The sequence below is a fragment of the Beta vulgaris genome, chromosome 4, assembly GCF_026745355.1.
Source record: "Beta vulgaris subsp. vulgaris cultivar EL10 chromosome 4, EL10.2, whole genome shotgun sequence".
Lineage (NCBI taxonomy): Eukaryota > Viridiplantae > Streptophyta > Magnoliopsida > Caryophyllales > Amaranthaceae > Beta > Beta vulgaris.
The window spans coordinates 56751780-56768626 of NC_079205.1; the positions used below are offsets into that span (position 1 = coordinate 56751780).

General features: G+C 34.6%; 1 protein-coding gene and 7 non-coding genes across 23 annotated transcripts; 1 reads left to right on the forward strand and 7 right to left on the reverse strand.

Annotated features, from left to right (window-relative positions):
* The first annotated feature begins 43 nt into the window (after positions 1–43).
* LOC104890585 (pentatricopeptide repeat-containing protein At2g13420, mitochondrial) lies at positions 44–12756 on the forward strand. Of its 16 annotated transcripts, none has more exons than XM_057394413.1 (10): positions 44–1999; positions 2156–2268; positions 2371–6184; positions 6322–7589; positions 8263–8445; positions 9478–9657; positions 10401–10506; positions 10659–10906; positions 11620–11760; positions 12224–12756. In XM_057394413.1, the coding sequence occupies exon 1, from the start codon at positions 385–387 to the stop codon at positions 1975–1977; it is 1593 nt and encodes a 530-aa protein (XP_057250396.1). In that variant the 5' UTR covers positions 44–384; the 3' UTR covers positions 1978–1999; positions 2156–2268; positions 2371–6184; positions 6322–7589; positions 8263–8445; positions 9478–9657; positions 10401–10506; positions 10659–10906; positions 11620–11760; positions 12224–12756. The 16 variants fall into 16 exon arrangements, with proteins under 16 accessions (XP_057250396.1, XP_057250388.1, XP_057250389.1 ...); XM_057394405.1 differs by lacking the exon at positions 10401–10506 and having other exon boundaries at positions 6322–7292; positions 7439–7589; XM_057394406.1 differs by lacking the exon at positions 10401–10506 and having other exon boundaries at positions 2371–5271; positions 6060–6184.
* TRNAS-UGA (transfer RNA serine (anticodon UGA)) lies at positions 2450–2531 on the reverse strand. Its single transcript has one exon. It is a non-coding gene; the product is annotated as a tRNA-Ser (tRNA).
* On the reverse strand, positions 5175–5256 carry TRNAS-UGA (transfer RNA serine (anticodon UGA)). The gene has a single exon. It is a non-coding gene; the product is annotated as a tRNA-Ser (tRNA).
* TRNAS-UGA (transfer RNA serine (anticodon UGA)) lies at positions 6088–6169 on the reverse strand. The gene has a single exon. It is a non-coding gene; the product is annotated as a tRNA-Ser (tRNA).
* TRNAS-UGA (transfer RNA serine (anticodon UGA)) lies at positions 7492–7573 on the reverse strand. The gene has a single exon. It is a non-coding gene; the product is annotated as a tRNA-Ser (tRNA).
* TRNAS-UGA (transfer RNA serine (anticodon UGA)) lies at positions 8349–8430 on the reverse strand. The gene has a single exon. It is a non-coding gene; the product is annotated as a tRNA-Ser (tRNA).
* On the reverse strand, positions 9561–9642 carry TRNAS-UGA (transfer RNA serine (anticodon UGA)). The gene has a single exon. It is a non-coding gene; the product is annotated as a tRNA-Ser (tRNA).
* TRNAS-UGA (transfer RNA serine (anticodon UGA)) lies at positions 10791–10872 on the reverse strand. Its single transcript has one exon. It is a non-coding gene; the product is annotated as a tRNA-Ser (tRNA).
* Positions 12757–16847: the final 4091 nt, after the last annotated feature.

A 16847-nucleotide genomic window follows, 5' to 3' on the forward strand; every position in this document is an offset into this window, starting at 1 on the left:
CTCACAACCTTGAGGTTGTGGGATCAAACCCCAATAGAGGCACTTATAAGTGGTGGAGATTTTCCCTTATCATTTTCCCTACTCTCAATGAGCTTTGCCTGCAAACTTGAGCCGGATTGACCTGAGCGAGGTTTTGATCCGATTAGAGTGCTTTCTTCCTACCCTAAAAAAAAAAAAAGTTTCGCCACTCACCGTGATTAACCTAGCACTTACGGTGTTACAGACTCTTACAGTCTTCCAATTAGACATTTCAAACTTTTAACGCGGGCAGCTGCAGTTCTACTCGAAGTTCTCAGTATACTTGACTCACTTAACTCACTTAACTCACTGTGACAGTGTGACCAAACACTCTGAGACAACTAGAAGCTCTGAAACTATCCATTAATGGCGGCACTCCTAACCTCAAAACTACTTCTTCAACAAACTCACCATCTTCACCTTAAAACAATTTCTCATTCTCTCTCCTCTTTCTCCCTCAACTCTTCTTCATCATCTTCATCATCCTTATCTTCATCAACAAAACCATCACTTCCAACTCTCCAACCATCTCACGACGCAGATTTAATCTCCAACATCCTCATTCAACACCACAACCCTTTTCACGCCATGGAATCTTCTCTTCAACTCTACGGAATTTCTCTCTCCTCTTCTCTTCTTCACCAAACCCTAATTCGTCTCTCTCACCTCTCCAAAATCGCTCTTTCTTTCTTCTCTTACTCTCTCTCCTCTCACTCTCTCGCCATTGATGTCCTCTCCTTTAATCTCATCGTCGACATCCTCGGAAAAGTCCGTCAATTCGACGTCGTTTGGCAACTTATCCTTCAAATGCAAACCCTAAATCTAAAACCCCAAAACTCAACTTTCTTGATCTTTATTCGTCGTTTAATTGCTGCTAATTTCACCCGTCAATCAATTCGTGTGTTTGATGATATGCCCTGTTTTACTGAAACTGAAGCTTCTATAGATGATTTTTTGTATGTGATTGATACATTGTGTAAATATGGTTATGTTAGGATTGCAATGGAGTTGTTTAATAAGAGGAAATTTGGGTTTGATGTTTGTGTGAAAGTTTATGTTGTTTTGATTGATGGGTGGTGTAAAGTTAAGAGGGTTGATATGGGGGAGAAATTATTAAGAGAGATGATTAAGAAAGGGATTGAACCTAATGTAGTTTGTTACAATGTGTTGCTTAATGGGATTTGTCGAAAATCGAGTTTACACCCGGATGATCGATTTGAGAGGACGATTCGAGCTGCAGATAAGGTGTTTGATGAAATGCGTGAGAGAGGGATTGAACCTGATGTGACTAGCTACTCTATTGTGCTTCATGTTTGTAGTCGTGCTCATAAGCCTGACTTGAGTTTAGATAGGTTAGAGATGATGAAGGCGAAAGGAGTGAGTCCGAGTGTGGCTACATATACTTCGGTTGTTAAGTGTCTTAGTTCATGTGGGAGGTTAGAAGAAGCTGAGGGATTGCTTAATGAGATGATTGATAATGGAGTTACACCAACTTCTGTAACATACAATTGTTTCTTTAAGGAGTTGAGAGGGCGAAAGGATGCCGAAAAAGCTTTAGATTTGTATAGGAAGATGAAGAAAGAAGGTGTCTGTGTACCTAGCTTACAGACATACAATATCTTGGTGCAAATGTTTGTGAAGTTGGATAATATGAAGAATGTTGAGGAGATTTGGAATGACATGAAAAATGCAGGGGCTGGACCTGATTTGGACTCGTATACCGTGTTAGTTCATGGTTTGATTGAGAAAGAAAAATGGAGGGAAGCTTGTGAATACTTTGTACAAATGATTGAGAAGGGTTTTCTTCCACAAAAGATCACCTTTGAGATGCTTTATAGAGGGTTAATACAAGCTAATAAAATGAAAACATGGTGGAGATTGAAGAAGAAACTTGATGAAGAGTCTATATCATTTGGGTCTGAGTTTGAAGATTATCATCTTCAACCATACAAGAGATGAGTTTGGCAGATTGATTTTCAAGGTGTGTGTATTTTATGTACTTCATGCTGGATTAAGGTTATCATAGCCCATGGGGCTTGTGATCACAATGTGCATGTAATATAACCTTTTGTTTAAGGCTTTTTGTGATTTTGTATAAGAGATTGTGCACCAATTGATAAAGTTATTTTAATACAAGGAGGGTTGCAGTTGGTGACAAGAAGCGTAAAATTTAGTGACATCTATGAGCATGAGCTAATATGATACATTGGCGTTTCGACGTTTCCTTATTAATGTGGAGATAATATCTAGGTACATGCACATGCAGCGGTCGTATTGGGTTTAAAGCTTTGACATTGTTGTTTTTAGTCTTATAAAAATGACTTGCTGAACTATTTCATGGTATGTGTATAGTGATGTGATGAGAAGAATTAAATGGCAGACATGAGCTGTTTTAAGGCGAGGATGTTTAAAAAAAATAAGTAAAATGAGACGTCGACAGCAGGGTTCGAACCTGCGCGGGCGAAGCCCAACAGATTTCAAGTCTGTCTCCTTAACCACTCGGACATATCGACATTTGTGAAATAATGGTGCAATCCCTCTTTTCTAGTAAGTAATCAAACTGTCATATGAAGCTTGACTTTTTATATCTTACTCCACTATGCAATTGTTTCTCCCTTTTTTTTATTTTTTTTTTAACTCAAATGAAAAGTAGGAGTCTTTTGTTAAAAGTCAATGTAAGCAATTAGCAATATAGGTAGGGTCAACTGACATGGCATTTAATAGATCTCAACTCACCAAATATGGGGTTTTCAATTTATAATAATTAGGGTGGGTTTTCTTTTACTTGAATTTTCTAGAAGAGAAGTGGAATCTGATTAGTTGTGGAACTTTCTTTCCTAATCTTGTTTTGAAAGGGTTCATAATTTTTTTTAATAAGATATGTTACTTATGGGTATTCGTTTCGTGTGTTTTATAAAAGTTATCATGATTTAGGTAGATATTGAAGTGTCGAAGTGTTTATACACTATGTTAACTGGACTCGTATACCCATGTCTGACACGAGTACGTGTCCAAGTGTATGTTTCGTCTACTCTATGAAAATTTTCAGTGATTTTGCACAATGTTTCGTCTACTCTATGAAAATTTTCAGTGATTTTGCACAAAATGAAGTGTCTATGTGTTCGTGTTCACGTTTGAGTGTCAAGGACGGCCATACGGGTACTTGAGGTGAATTGAAGAGTTCATGGCAAAATGTTGATGGATGACCCGATGTGGGTATTTGAGGTAAAGTAAAAAGTTCGAGTAATGGAAAAAAAAATAAGAAAAGCATAATCTTGAAATGTCTTGAACACAAGTTATTGAAATTAGAGAGAGAAAAACTTTTCATGAATTACATAATCTGAACAAGAAAAGAATGGACCAAATCTGGCAAAATTATGTACACTATAACATGTATTTAATATTTATAATCACAATTTGTTTTCGGGTTGTTCTGCCCCAAAAAAGATTCAAATTTGCATCAAATAACTTTGATCTTCGTCCTTTGGAGTTATAAGTGATGGCAGTCCTCTTGGTGTAGACCCAGATGGCACATCAGAAATTAGAGAAAGAAGATGACGAACATTGCTAGATTGAGCTCCCTTGAAGCTAAATGATTTTAGGTTCTTGTTCTTGGAAAATATATTGGACGAACTTGTTAGAATCAAATAAACTAAAGCTTGCACTATCAAAAACCAGCCTAAGTTGATTAACTTATCAACCAAACACATCTCAAATATTGCTGCCATGGTTTTCTTCAAGAAAATAGAGAATAACTTTTGGGATTAGAAATGAATGGTGTTGTTAACTTTTTTTGTTTGTTTGTTTGTCTTGTTTCAATAATTGGTACTCATTAGCTATCTTTCACCTCTCTTTATATAGGAGCCTAGGAGGGGAGTGAGAGGATTAGAGCTCCACCAATTTGACTCTTGCTAGTAATCTGAAAATTTAGGTGCATGTGTTAAATTATTGTAAAAAGGAGATCAATCATATCCTTAATTCCTTATAATATACATGTGTTTTTCTTGTAAGAGACTGCCTACTTTTAGATTAAAATTAGGCAATTGTAAGCTTAATATTAAAAATAGAATTAGCCCAATAGTGACTAAGTTAATTTCTTTCAATCACCAGTTTAATCCATTTAGTGACTAGGTCTACTTTTATATTTAAATTAGATTCTCTTTTTTAATAATTTTTTATCATACATAGTGTCATGTGTCAAAGACTTATTCAACGTCCAAAGACTTGCTCTTTGATAATTAATTTCCAGCACCAACTGGAGTTTATTTTTTTCCCCTCTTTCTAGGCAGGTGTGATTGTGTGGCCTACTGGGCAACTGGCTGCTGATCTATCTTGAGTGGACTGCAAAGAATACTCGGTCAAAATAACTTGCTACATCATTATAATTTTTTTAGCAAGTTTACTCAATCTATCTTTCTTTGAAGTTGAATGCTACATCCTACATCTATACTACTACTCAGTAGTCAGTACTCACCCACTTTATTCTCTCAATTTTTTACTTCTCTTATAATACAGGAAAAAAAAGTTAACGTACTCCCTTCGTTCCATTTTAATTGCTTCAATTTTCTTTCTCAGTGGTCCTTGTATATTGTCAATCACCCTTTTTCATAATGTTTTTTCTTTGTAATTATCTCTAGAGTTGGGGCCGCATACGGCCATACCTATCAACTCACTTTTTTCTATCTACCTTTTCACTTTCCTACAGTCTTGGGTAAATGGTTTCTGCAAAATAAAATGAGACAGGTGGAATTTGACTATATAGGGGAAATTATTTTCCTTGTTTAAATGTATTAACTTTCTACTTATTCTAGCACTAAAAGTACCCATAATAATATTGCAAAAGGTTATTCTGAATCTTCATATGGTAAGCTTTAGTTCTTACTAAGTTTCTGGGCAACTTTAATGTCTCTCAATGTTTTTACTCCTGAGATCTTTCTCAAGCTGACTGTATGTTCTTGCATCAATTTAGGTGATTTTATTAATATGTACTATGTAGATTGAAGGGTAGCTTCGACTAAAGAAAAAAGTGTGAAACAAATGTGTCAACATTTTATGTTAATTGTGTAGTGTGGTGGGAAGTAAAACATGGAATTTATGAGCAGGTCCGTTCAATGCTATAAATAGAGGATCATGAGAAATTCCAGTAAAAAAGGCTGCGTCGACAGCAGGGTTCGAACCTGCGCGGGCAAAGCCCAACAGATTTCAAGTCTGTCTCCTTAACCACTCGGACATATCGACATTTTTGTAATAGAGGTGCAATCCCTCGTCTCTAATAAGTAGTATTTATAACACATGGAGTTTGACTTTTATATACTTGTGCTGGCTATGCATTTGTTTCTCCCTTCTGTCTTTGTGTAAACTTTTTTGGTGGTTAAATAATGAACTGAAGAAATCTGATTTTAGAAGTCAGTTGAATTGTTAGATGAAATCATGCTTGAACAAGATAGATGCATTGAAGGTCGAGTTGTGTCCATACCTGGTTCCGATTCTACTTCTGTTGTGAAAACTCATCTTTGACAAGTCCAGATACACCTGCTTATGCAATATTAGTTGACCCTGTCTATATGGTTTTTAGACTGATTCCCCATTGAGAAACATAAATGCTCACATAATCACACCTTTATCTAGCAACTTTTGGCAACATCTACTGAATGTATTGTAACTTTTGCTAAAATTTCCCAATAAAATACAAGTAAAAGTTACTCTGAATCTTCATATAGAAAGCTGCAATTCCCAGTTTGTTTCTCCTGTCAAGTTAAAAGTAAGGAATCTAGACTGCTGGGTAACTTTGATATCTCTTTAAAATTAATCCTGATATCTCTCTAATGCTGTCTGTATTTACTTGAAGTGCAAGTAAATGACTGGTGTGTCTATGCATCAGTATTGGTGAATGGTTAAATATGTACCATCTAAAGTTGCTTGGACTAAAGATTCAGCTTTTAAAAAATTATGAACAAATGTGCAATCTTTCTATGATACTTGTGTGTGTGGCTGGAAGCAAAACATGGCATTTATGATCTGGTTTGATGTTACCATTCAAGGATGATAAAAAGAGCCAGTAAAAGGTGGCGTCGACAGCAGGGTTCGAACCTGCGCGGGCAAAGCCCAACAGATTTCAAGTCTGTCTCCTTAACCACTCGGACATATCGACATCTGTGTGATTAAGGTGCAATCTCGTCTCTTATAATTAATCTAAATGTCACATGGAGTTTGACTTCTTAGCTCTTGTTTCTCCCTTCATCTCTTTGTCTAAACTTTATAGAGGTCAAATAATGTACTGATAAAATTCCAATATACAATCAGTTGAATTGTTAAAGGAGGTCATGCTCACAACGAGATAGATGCATTTAATGTGTGATCATGTGAGCACTTATGTTTCTCAATGGGGAGTTAATCAGAAGCCACATATAAAGGGTCAACTAATTTGCATTAAACATGTGTCTGGACTTGTCAAAGATGTGCATGTAAGTAGAAATGCAACTGGGTATGAACATGACTCGGACATGGCAAATAAACTATATAAATAGGCATGTTGGGATAGGGTCAAACTAGATTGCATAGAAATGAAAATGGGAAACATGGAAATGGAAATACTATGAATAGAAAAACGTGGAAACATAAGATAATTTTGTTTTTTAGTATCTTTTCAGAAGGTAAGTCCATTTGTGACAAGAAGCCAACCATCACAAGTTCAGAACGGCCTTTCTTTAATACTTGAAAGTTGAAACCCTACAGCGGAATGGTTTTGGAAAACGTTTTTCTGAGTTTTGATTGCCGAAATATTATGAAATAAAATTTTCAGCCTCAAACGAAGTTTCAGTTGTTTGAATGTATGTGTTTTTTACGTATTATAAACTTTTTAGCTGTCAAGTAAGAACTTTTAGCAACAGGTACTAAATTTGTTGCTAATTTTCACTAAGAAGTAAGAATCTCTATTAATAATACAAGTAAAAAGCTACTCTGAATCTCCATACTGAATGCTTCAGTTCCTAGGAAGTTTCTCCTGTCAAGTTCAAATGCATGTAGATTGCTGGGCCACATTAATGTCTCTCCATATTAGTCGCATGATCTTTTAAAGCTGCGTGTTTTTTCTTTGAAGGCCAAGTTGATAAGTGGTGTATCTATGCTTCATATGGTGATACGGATTGCTTTAGTTCTTACTAAGTTTCTACTGTGAAGTTGAAACGTATGTAGATTGCTGGGCAACTTTAATATATCTCAATATTTTTCCTCCTGAGATCTTTCTTGAGCTGTCTGTATTTTCTTGCATCAAAGTAAGTGGACTTTTATAAAAGTACTTTGTAGATTGTAGAGTAGCTTCAACTAAAGAAAAAAAGTGTGCATTGCTTAAGCAAATGTGTCACCATTCTATGTTAATACTGTAGTGAGGTGGGAATTAAAACATTGCATTGTTGAGCAGGTTCATTGCTATATTCTGAGGATCATAAGAAAATTCCTGTAAAAAAAAGGCTGCGTCGACAGCAGGGTTCGAACCTGCGCGGGCAAAGCCCAACAGATTTCAAGTCTGTCTCCTTAACCACTCGGACATATCGACATTTTGTGTAATTAAGGTGCAATTCCTCGTCTCTAATAAGTAGTATATATGTCACATGGAGTTTTGACTTTTATATACATATGCTGGCTATGCATTTGTTTCTCCCTTATGTCCTTGTCAAAACTTTTTTTAGTGGTCAGATAATAAACTGAAGAAATCTGATTTTAGAAGTCAGTTAAATTGTTAAAGGAGATCATGCTTGGACGTGATGGATCATAGATGCAGTAAAGGATTGATTATGTGAGCTCTTATGTTTCTCATGGGGAGTCAGTCCGAAAACCATATAAGAAGGGTCAACTGATATTGCACAAGCAGGTGTGTCTGGACTTGTCAAAGAGAATTTTCACCACTGCAGTAGAATCGGAACTGGGTATGGACATGACTTGATAGGCATGTTTGGGTATGACAAAGGTAGATTGCATGAAAATGGACATGGGGAAAAGGAAATTGAAATTCTCAAAATTTAGATAAACGGGGAAACATTATCCAAATCTTTTTCTAACATTCTTTCATGTGCATGACTTTAATGCTGTCTGTATTTACTTGAACTGCAAGTATGCAAGTGGTGTGTCTGTGCATCAACGTAGGTGAAAGTTTCAATATGTACTATTTAAAGTTGCTTGGACTTCAGATTGAGCTTTTAAAAAAATCATGAACAAATGTGCAAACTTTCTATGATACTTGTGTAGTGCGGCGGGAAGCAAGCAAAACATGCCATTAATGATCCGGTTCTATGTTACCATTCAAGGATGATAAAAAGAGCCAGTTTAGGTGGCGTCGACAGCAGGGTTCGAACCTGCGCGGGCAAAGCCCAACAGATTTCAAGTCTGTCTCCTTAACCACTCGGACATATCGACATCTGTGTGATTAAGGTGCAATCTCTCGTCTCTTATAATTAATCTAAATGTCACATGGAGTTTGACTTTTATATACCTATGCTGGCTATGCATTTGTTTTAGTGGTCAAATAATGAAATGAAGAAATCTGATTTTAGAAGTCAGTTGAATTATTAAAGGAGATCATGCTTGAACGAGATAGATGCATCAAAGGGGAGTCAATATAAAAACCATATATATAGGGTCTACTAATATTGCACAAGTAGGTGTTTCTGGACTTGTCAAATATGAATTTTCACCACTGAAGTAGAATTTGAAGTTTTGAACTGGGTATGGACACGATTCGATAGGCATGTTTCAGATATGGATGAAAATAGGTTGCAAGGAAACAGACATGGGGAAAAAGAAAACGAAATTCTCAAAGTTAGAGAAACTTGGAAACATCATCTAAAATTCTTCTCAACATTCTTTTGGAAATAACTGTGTTTGTGACAAGTAGCCAACCATCTCAATCGCAACCGCCTTTCTCCAATCATCCAAAGCCCCAAGGTTTCATACCTCTTCCCATCAAATGATTGGTTAATCATTAACCTCGATCAATATTTCTTAGCTGATTGGTTTTGAAACATTTGGAAATAAGTAGAGCGGCCTCAAACAAGCTTTATGTTTATGGATTATATGATTTTTGTATATTACTAGCAACTTTTGACAACATATACTGAATTTGTTGCAAACTTCTGCTGAAAGTTCCCAACAAAATACAAGAAAAATGTAAAAGTTACTCATAATCTTTATATGGTAAGCTTCAATTCTCAGTAACTTTCTCCTGTCAAGTTAAAAGTAAGGCATGTAGAATGCTGGGCAACTTTGACACCCCTCTAAAAATAATCCAGAGATCTCTCAAATGCTGTCTGTATTTACTTGAAGTGCAAGTACGTGACTGATGTATCTATGCAGCAATATAGGTGAATGGTTAAATATGTACTATCTGAAGTTGCTTGGACTAAAGATTCAGCTTTTTAAAAAAATCATGAACAAATGTGCAACCTTTCTATGATACTTGTGTAGCGTGGCTGGAAGCAAAACATGGCATTAATAATCCGTTTCGATATTACCATTCGAGGATGATAAAAAGAGCCAGTAAAAGGTGGCGTCGACAGCAGGGTTCGAACCTGCGCGGGCAAAGCCCAACAGATTTCAAGTCTGTCTCCTTAACCACTCGGACATATCGACATCTGTGTGATTAAGGTGCAACTGCAATCCCTTGTCTCTTATAATTAATCTAAATGTCAGATGGAGTTTGACTTCTTAGCGCTTGTTTCTCCCTTCATCTCTTTGTCTAAACTTTATAGAGGTCAAATAATGTACTGATAATATTCCAATATACAATCAGTTGAATTGTTAAAGGAGGTCATGCTCACAACGAGATAGATGCATTTAATGTGTGATCATGTGAGCACTTATGTTTCTCAATGGGGAGTTGATCAGAAGCCATATATAAAGGGTCAACTAATTTGCATCAAACATGTGTCTGGACTTGTCAAAGATGTGCACGTAAGTAGAAGTGCAACCGGGTATGGACATGACTCGAACATGGCGAATAAACTATATAATAGCCATGTTTGGGATACGGGCCAAACTAGGTTGCATAGAATGAAGATGGGGAAACGTGGAAATGGAAATACTATGAATAGAAAAAACGTGGAAACATAGTATCTTTTCAGAAGTTAAGTTCATTTGTGACAAGAAGCGAACCATCACAACTTCACAACCGCCTTTCTTCAATACTTGAAACCCCAAGGTTTCATATATTTTAAACTCTACCGATATTTCACAGCCGAATGGTTTTGGAAAGCGTTTTTTCTGAGTTTCGATTGCCGAATTATTATGAAATAAAATTGTCAGCCTCAAACAAAGTTTCAGTTTGAATGTATGTGATTTTTACGTATTATAAGCTTTTTAGCTTGTCAAGTAAGAACTTTTAGCAACAGGTACTAAATATGCTGCTAACTTTCAAGGACTAAGGAGTAAGAATCTCTATTAATAATACAAGTAAAAACCTACGTTGAATCTCAATACGGAATGCTTCAGTTCCTAGTAAGTTTCACCTGTCAAGTTTAATCGCATGTAGACTGCTGGCATGGGCAACTTTGATGTCTCTCCATATTAGTCGCGAGATCTCTTTAAAGCTTGCGTGTGTTTTCTTTGAAGGGTAAGTTGACAACTGGTGTATTTATGCGTCAATATAGGTGAAAATGTACTATCTAGAGTTGCTTGGACAGTTGGACTAAAGATTCAGCAGTCTGGTGGGAAGAAAAACATGGCATTGATGAGCTGGTTCAATGTTATGAGGTTGATAAAAATATTACGGTAAAAGGTATCGTCGACAGCAGGGTTCGAACCTGCGCGGGCGAAGCCCAACAGATTTCAAGTCTGTCTCCTTAACCACTCGGACATATCGACATTTGTGTGATTATAGAGTAATCCCTCTTCTCTAGTAAGTAATCAGACTGTCATAGGAAACTTGACTTTTGTATCTTATTATGCAGTTGCTTCCCTTTACTCTCTTTGTTTAATTTTTTAAGTGGTCAAACAAATCTGATATTGAAAAGTCAGTTGAATGGAATTTCTTATTATCCAATTGTAGATTTCTGAGTTGGTTGAAAGCACTCCACTATAGGCTGCATTCAATTTCTCTCTGATCTGTAGTACTTCATTTGGAATGTTGTTTCTGCAACCTTGCTTAGTTCATCTTTTCTCAGACAAAGCATCTCAGATGTATTAACTCATATTGAAGCAAAATGTGTGGTTTTGTTCTGTCGCTTGTGTGCCCTCTTCCTGTTAGGAAGAATTTTTGAGCCAGTGCTATTGCCATCAGCTTCTCGCGCTGTCAGAGTGATTACTATTATGATTACAATCATATGTTCGATTCTCTCCGACTCAACTGTGTTCTTACAAATGTTCGCCTTGGTTGTCCCTTTTGAATTGACAAGTTTTAAATTTTCAGTCTAGTTAGGAAAATTTGTCAATTACTACCTTTTCAAGAAGTCACCTTTCTATTGCTAATCCTGCCAGATTTAGATGATAAATATAACTCTACAAGTTAAAAAAAATTCACCAAGTTCTGAAAATTTCTTCGAGGTGAAGGGAATACACCCAAAACTGTTTTTTTTGCTGACATAATTTTCTCCTTACATGATACCTCGTCAGGTTTACTCATCCTTGCAGACTCTTTAAGCGGTTGCGACTCATGCAAGTTACTGCTAGTTCCCCTAACTTCAATGCATCCGATGGTAGAAGGATGAGATCACAATCTGTAAATTGCAATTTGTGTTGTGAGTAATGTATCAGGTATGATCCTTTTAAACATTTTTTTGTATCTATTTTATTCAGAACTAATGTTATTAGTTGAACCGGGAATAAGGATGTATCTCTGCCTGTATCAGACAACACTGCGGCGTCATTCAGCTTTTGAGACGTAACGTAATATATGCAATCACTTGAACATACTCTTTTGCAAATCAAAATGTCATAATTTTTCATTCATCATGTAATATAGAGTCACTCATACATTTTGAAGAATAAAGTATAGAACTTACAAAATCTGATAAAACAAAGAAGAAAATTCTAAATTCCATATGGAGTATGTTATATACATAAAAAATGAAGAAAAAAATGTAATTTGGAGGGCTAAACCCCATTCTGCCTCAATACAGATCCGCTTGAAGTTTTCCTAAAGAACAATTAATGGTTCTTCTTTCCTCTAGCTGTGAATACTAATCTTCATTTTGATCCTCATACTTTGGAGTTACAGGTGATGATAGTCCTCTTGGTGTAGTTCCAGACGGCATATCCGAAATAAGAGAAAGAAGATGACGAACACTACTGGACCGAGCTCGCTTGAAGCTTAAAGACTTCAAGCTCTTGCTCTTGGAGAAAATATTGGATGAGTTTGTTAGAATCAAATAAACTAAAGCTTGAACTACAAGAAACCAGCCCAAGTGGATCAACATATTAACATAAGACATCTCAAATAATGCTGCCATATTATTTTACTCTAGGGGGCTAGGTATATGAATATCACACAGAAATTTGTTGTGAAAATTGAAATAGAGAAGTGGTGGTTTATGAAAGTGTAGATTTATGATAATTTGGTTTTTTAGATGCTATGATTTCCATGTATATAGAGGAGGTTTGAGATAGCCGCCTATTTGACTTTTACGTACAAGGCACCTAGAAATTAGGTGCATGTGTTGATTGATTGTATTATAAAAACAATCGTATGCTCTTATCTTATCCAAATAAAATAAAGTAACATGACATATATGTTAATATGTTATGGACCAATTCATCGTCCACGTAACTTGGTCATGGTCGTCTTTTGTCATGTGCAAGGAAGGATCGTTATTCGTTAATGACCACCAAGGGGTAGAGGAGTGGTAGATCGTAGATTCTCTTACTTCCTTTTCTTGTGGCCGGAATTTGATATTATAGGGTTATTACTTGCAAGTGTTCTGTATTATAACAGGATTGGTAGCATAGAGCGCGTCACGTAATTCGCAATATTATGTTTTTTTTATACCATTAAGAGTGCTTGAATTATGTTTCGAAATAAGTTTTATATACAATATAATTTTACAACTTATGAAAATATATTTATTTAGATGAATAATAAGGTATTATTTATTATTTATATTTTAAATACATATAAAATTAACTATATAAATAGCGTATTATATGTAACAATAGCAATTGTGCCATTCGAAATCATACTTTTAAAATTGAGTTATATAAATATAAAAAATACAAACATATAATTTTGGACCTATAGCATACCATGATGACATTACATGAAGAATCAAATGAAAGTTTGTCAATGACATTGCAGGCATTATGCAATTAACTAATTATTTTTATCATAGAATATTTGTTGTATAAATAATTATTTATGTTTTTCTTTTTCATATATCTATATGTCATATCTTATTCTTTTCTCAATGAACTTAATTATACTAAAACTAATTGGGAAATCAAGGTTCGAGTTTCTAGACTACTTGAGGTCACAGATCATTAAAAAAAAAAGTTCGATAAATCTTGATATGGTCATGATTGATGAAGATAATTTTTCTCTTAAATAGTATTTTCGATTATTAATAGAGGTTAGTTTTATATTTAATTTAATTTAGTCATGATACCATCGTTATGATCTTCTTTTTTGCTTTCCCATCTTCTATTCTATATGCGTTAGTGTTTATATGCTAATAATTAAAAGTTGAAGTTGTGACAAACACTCATTTTTTTTCTCTATTCTTTATTTCCTGAATCTATTAAATTTTTACCTTCTACTTTCTTAAAGTATCATTCGGGTATTTTTCATGTTAAAAATAGGTTAGCTATTGTTAGTCATACCAATTATTGGGATATTACTTAATAATAGACTTAGCTACAATATTCAACTGAACATTAAAATATAAAATTTATATATCATAATAAAAAATCTAGAAATTAAAATATAACGACAAATACTTTTTCTGTTTTTTTCTACTACAACAATGAGTTTGAGCATGGTTTGTAAGAAAAAAAAAAGGGTAGTTTAGCATAGAGAGCTAAATTAGAGTAGGGGATAATTAAATCCTTAATAAAGTAAACACAACTTTATGAGACAATTTGAGTAATTAATAATGGTTTTATTAACATAAAGTAAATGCGATATTGTCAACTATAGTTGCTTTTTTTTTACCAAAAGTGAAATGATTCGGAGAAAGAAACTACTCAAAGTCGACTACGGGAGTCATGGTTTACGGTGAAGGTGAATAAATGAGGGTTTCGTAGAGACTGGTGAGGAATATATATGAAAAGACATGCACATATCGTAATAGAAATACGGTAGATACGACCATATAGTCTACTGGATGATGTTTGATAATATCCTTCCATCTTAAGATTTTTATGAGCAAGTCTTGTATCAAATGGTTTACGTGTTTTTAACCATAGAATTCAGATCACGCTACTTAAATATGTAAACTTCTTTGTCGTTAACGTTTGAGAATTTTTAAACTATTTAAATTTAACAATTTTGTATAAATATTTAACTTGTAACCTGTTTTTTTATGACTTTTACAAATTTGTTTTAACAATTTACCAGTCTATCTATTAGATTGTCTTTCCGAAAACTTTAGAAAACAAATTAGTTGCAGTTTTCGGGCGATTTGGATTGGAGTAGCATTTAGTTAGAACAAGTGGGTGTTCGTGAGTGGGCAAGTTGTTGCGGAATAGAATGTTGGACATCGCACATCCCTGATGATGGAGTTTGGAAGTTGAATGTTGACGCAATGAGGGGTTGTAAGCCTTGGGTGCTGCGTGAGAGACGGTACAATAAGTACATGATAGAGATTGTTTGTGTTGGGAATTTGGGATCTAAACCTCATGAGATTCATGACTTTAGGAGTGATGGGTGAGTTCACTCATGATACATCCGGGTGTACCATGCTCATGGTACACCCAGGGGTATTTTTGTAATAAATTAGAAATTTAGGTGCTCATTTGACACCAAATTTGCTCATATGGCATTTTGCTCATTTACTCATTTGCTCATTTTGCTCATTTTGTAATAAGAGTGTTTGATCATTTGCTCATTTGTTCATTCTGCTTATTTGTTCATTCGCTCATTTTGCTCATTTGGAGAAAATAGTCTTGGGTGTACCATGAGTAGGGGTGTAAGTTATTTGGTTAAAAACCGAAAACCAAACCAAACCAAACCGAATTAGTAATTTGGTTTGTTTTTTTTGGAAATTCGGTTTGGTTTGGATTCAAAAAAATTATTTTTTCGGTTTTTCGGTTTGGATTGGTTTTGGTTTTGGAAAACCGAAAAAATCGAATTATTGTCACTTAACATACGAATGTTGTCTATTATTTTTTTGTGTTTCTTTTTTTTAATATTAATTACGAAAATACAAAAATATTGTCACTTAAAATACAAATTATCAGAAAGTTTGGTTTAAATTCGGTTTGGTTTTTATCTTGGTTTGATTTAATTTCATTTCGGTTTGGTTTGGATTTTGGAATATGAAAAAAAATTGGTTTGTTTTGGTTTAGATTTTTGAAAGATAAAAAAAATCCGGTTTGGTTTGGTTTGGTTTGGTTTTTGGTTTCATATTTTGGTTTGGTTTGGTTTGGTTTGGATTGAGTCGAATTTCGGTTTGGATTTGGTTTGGAAATTTCAAAACCGAATTTATTTCGGTTTGGTTTGATTTTGACCTAAAACCAAACCAAAAACCGAACTTACACCCCTAACCATGAGCATGGTACACCCAGGTGTACTATAAATATTCTCTTGTTTTCGTTTTTTTCTCTTAGCATATTTTCCATTCTAGGATCAAAATCATATGACTTTGACCTCTTCTTCCACTAGTAGTATATAAAAGAAAATTTATGATATAAAATCTTATTATATTTGTTTCAATGTGTAATTGATTATACCAAGCTCTTATCATATCTAATAATATGTATATAAATACATTAATGAACAAAAATTACTTGTAAAGATGGTGAAAATACAAAAGCCACGACTAAAAAAACAGAGATATAATTTTTGAGACACTAGATAAGACACGATGTGAGAGTTGAGACCAAGAAATAAATTTGAAGAATAGGTTCCTCGGCCTCACATAGTCACGCTTACCTGGAGGCTGAAAGAAAACAACTAGGCGAAGTTACTTCTTCTACGATCCTTCTTCTTCTCTTAATTTGACAGAACATAAACCAAGTTGCGTGGACTTTGTATAAGTCCATGACACATGTTATTATGATGCATGCATATACATGATATAGCTAAGAATTGCACCCATAAAAAATGATTAAACCTCATATTTTATACTTCAATTTACATAAACACATGCTATATGCGCGTAAAATCTAGATGTGCCTTGTACGAGTCAAATTGACGGCTTGTAAAATCTTCTCTTTCACTCCTTTACTATATAAAGATAGCATTTTTTTGGTACAAACTCTCAGAACTCATACGTACAATCTCTTTACAAAAACTACTACAATTTTCATTTCAACTTTCATAACAAATTTGTTTGTGTTACTAATTTGGGTGATTCATTATTATTATGGCATCAATATTTGAGATGTCTTCAATTGATATATTGATTCATTTGGGCTGGTTTCTGTTAGTTCAAGCTTTAGTTTATTTGATTTTAACAAAATCATCCAATATTTTCTCCAAAAACAAGAGTTTGAAGTCTTTTAGCTTCAAGCGAGTTCAATCGAGTAATGTTCGTCATTTTCTTTCTCTTATGTCCGATATGCCGTCTGCATCTACACCAAGAGGAGTATCATCACCTGTAACTCCAATGGATGATGAGGATATAAGTGGAGCTTAGTATATAGTATGTTTTGAAGAAAGATGAAGCATTTATTGGTTTGTGAATTTT

What these genes read in the sequence shown, in the direction of transcription:
- LOC104890585 (XM_057394413.1), top strand. Translation starts at nt 385, where the DNA reads ATGGCGGCACTCCTAACCTCAAAACTACTTCTTCAACAAACTCACCAT.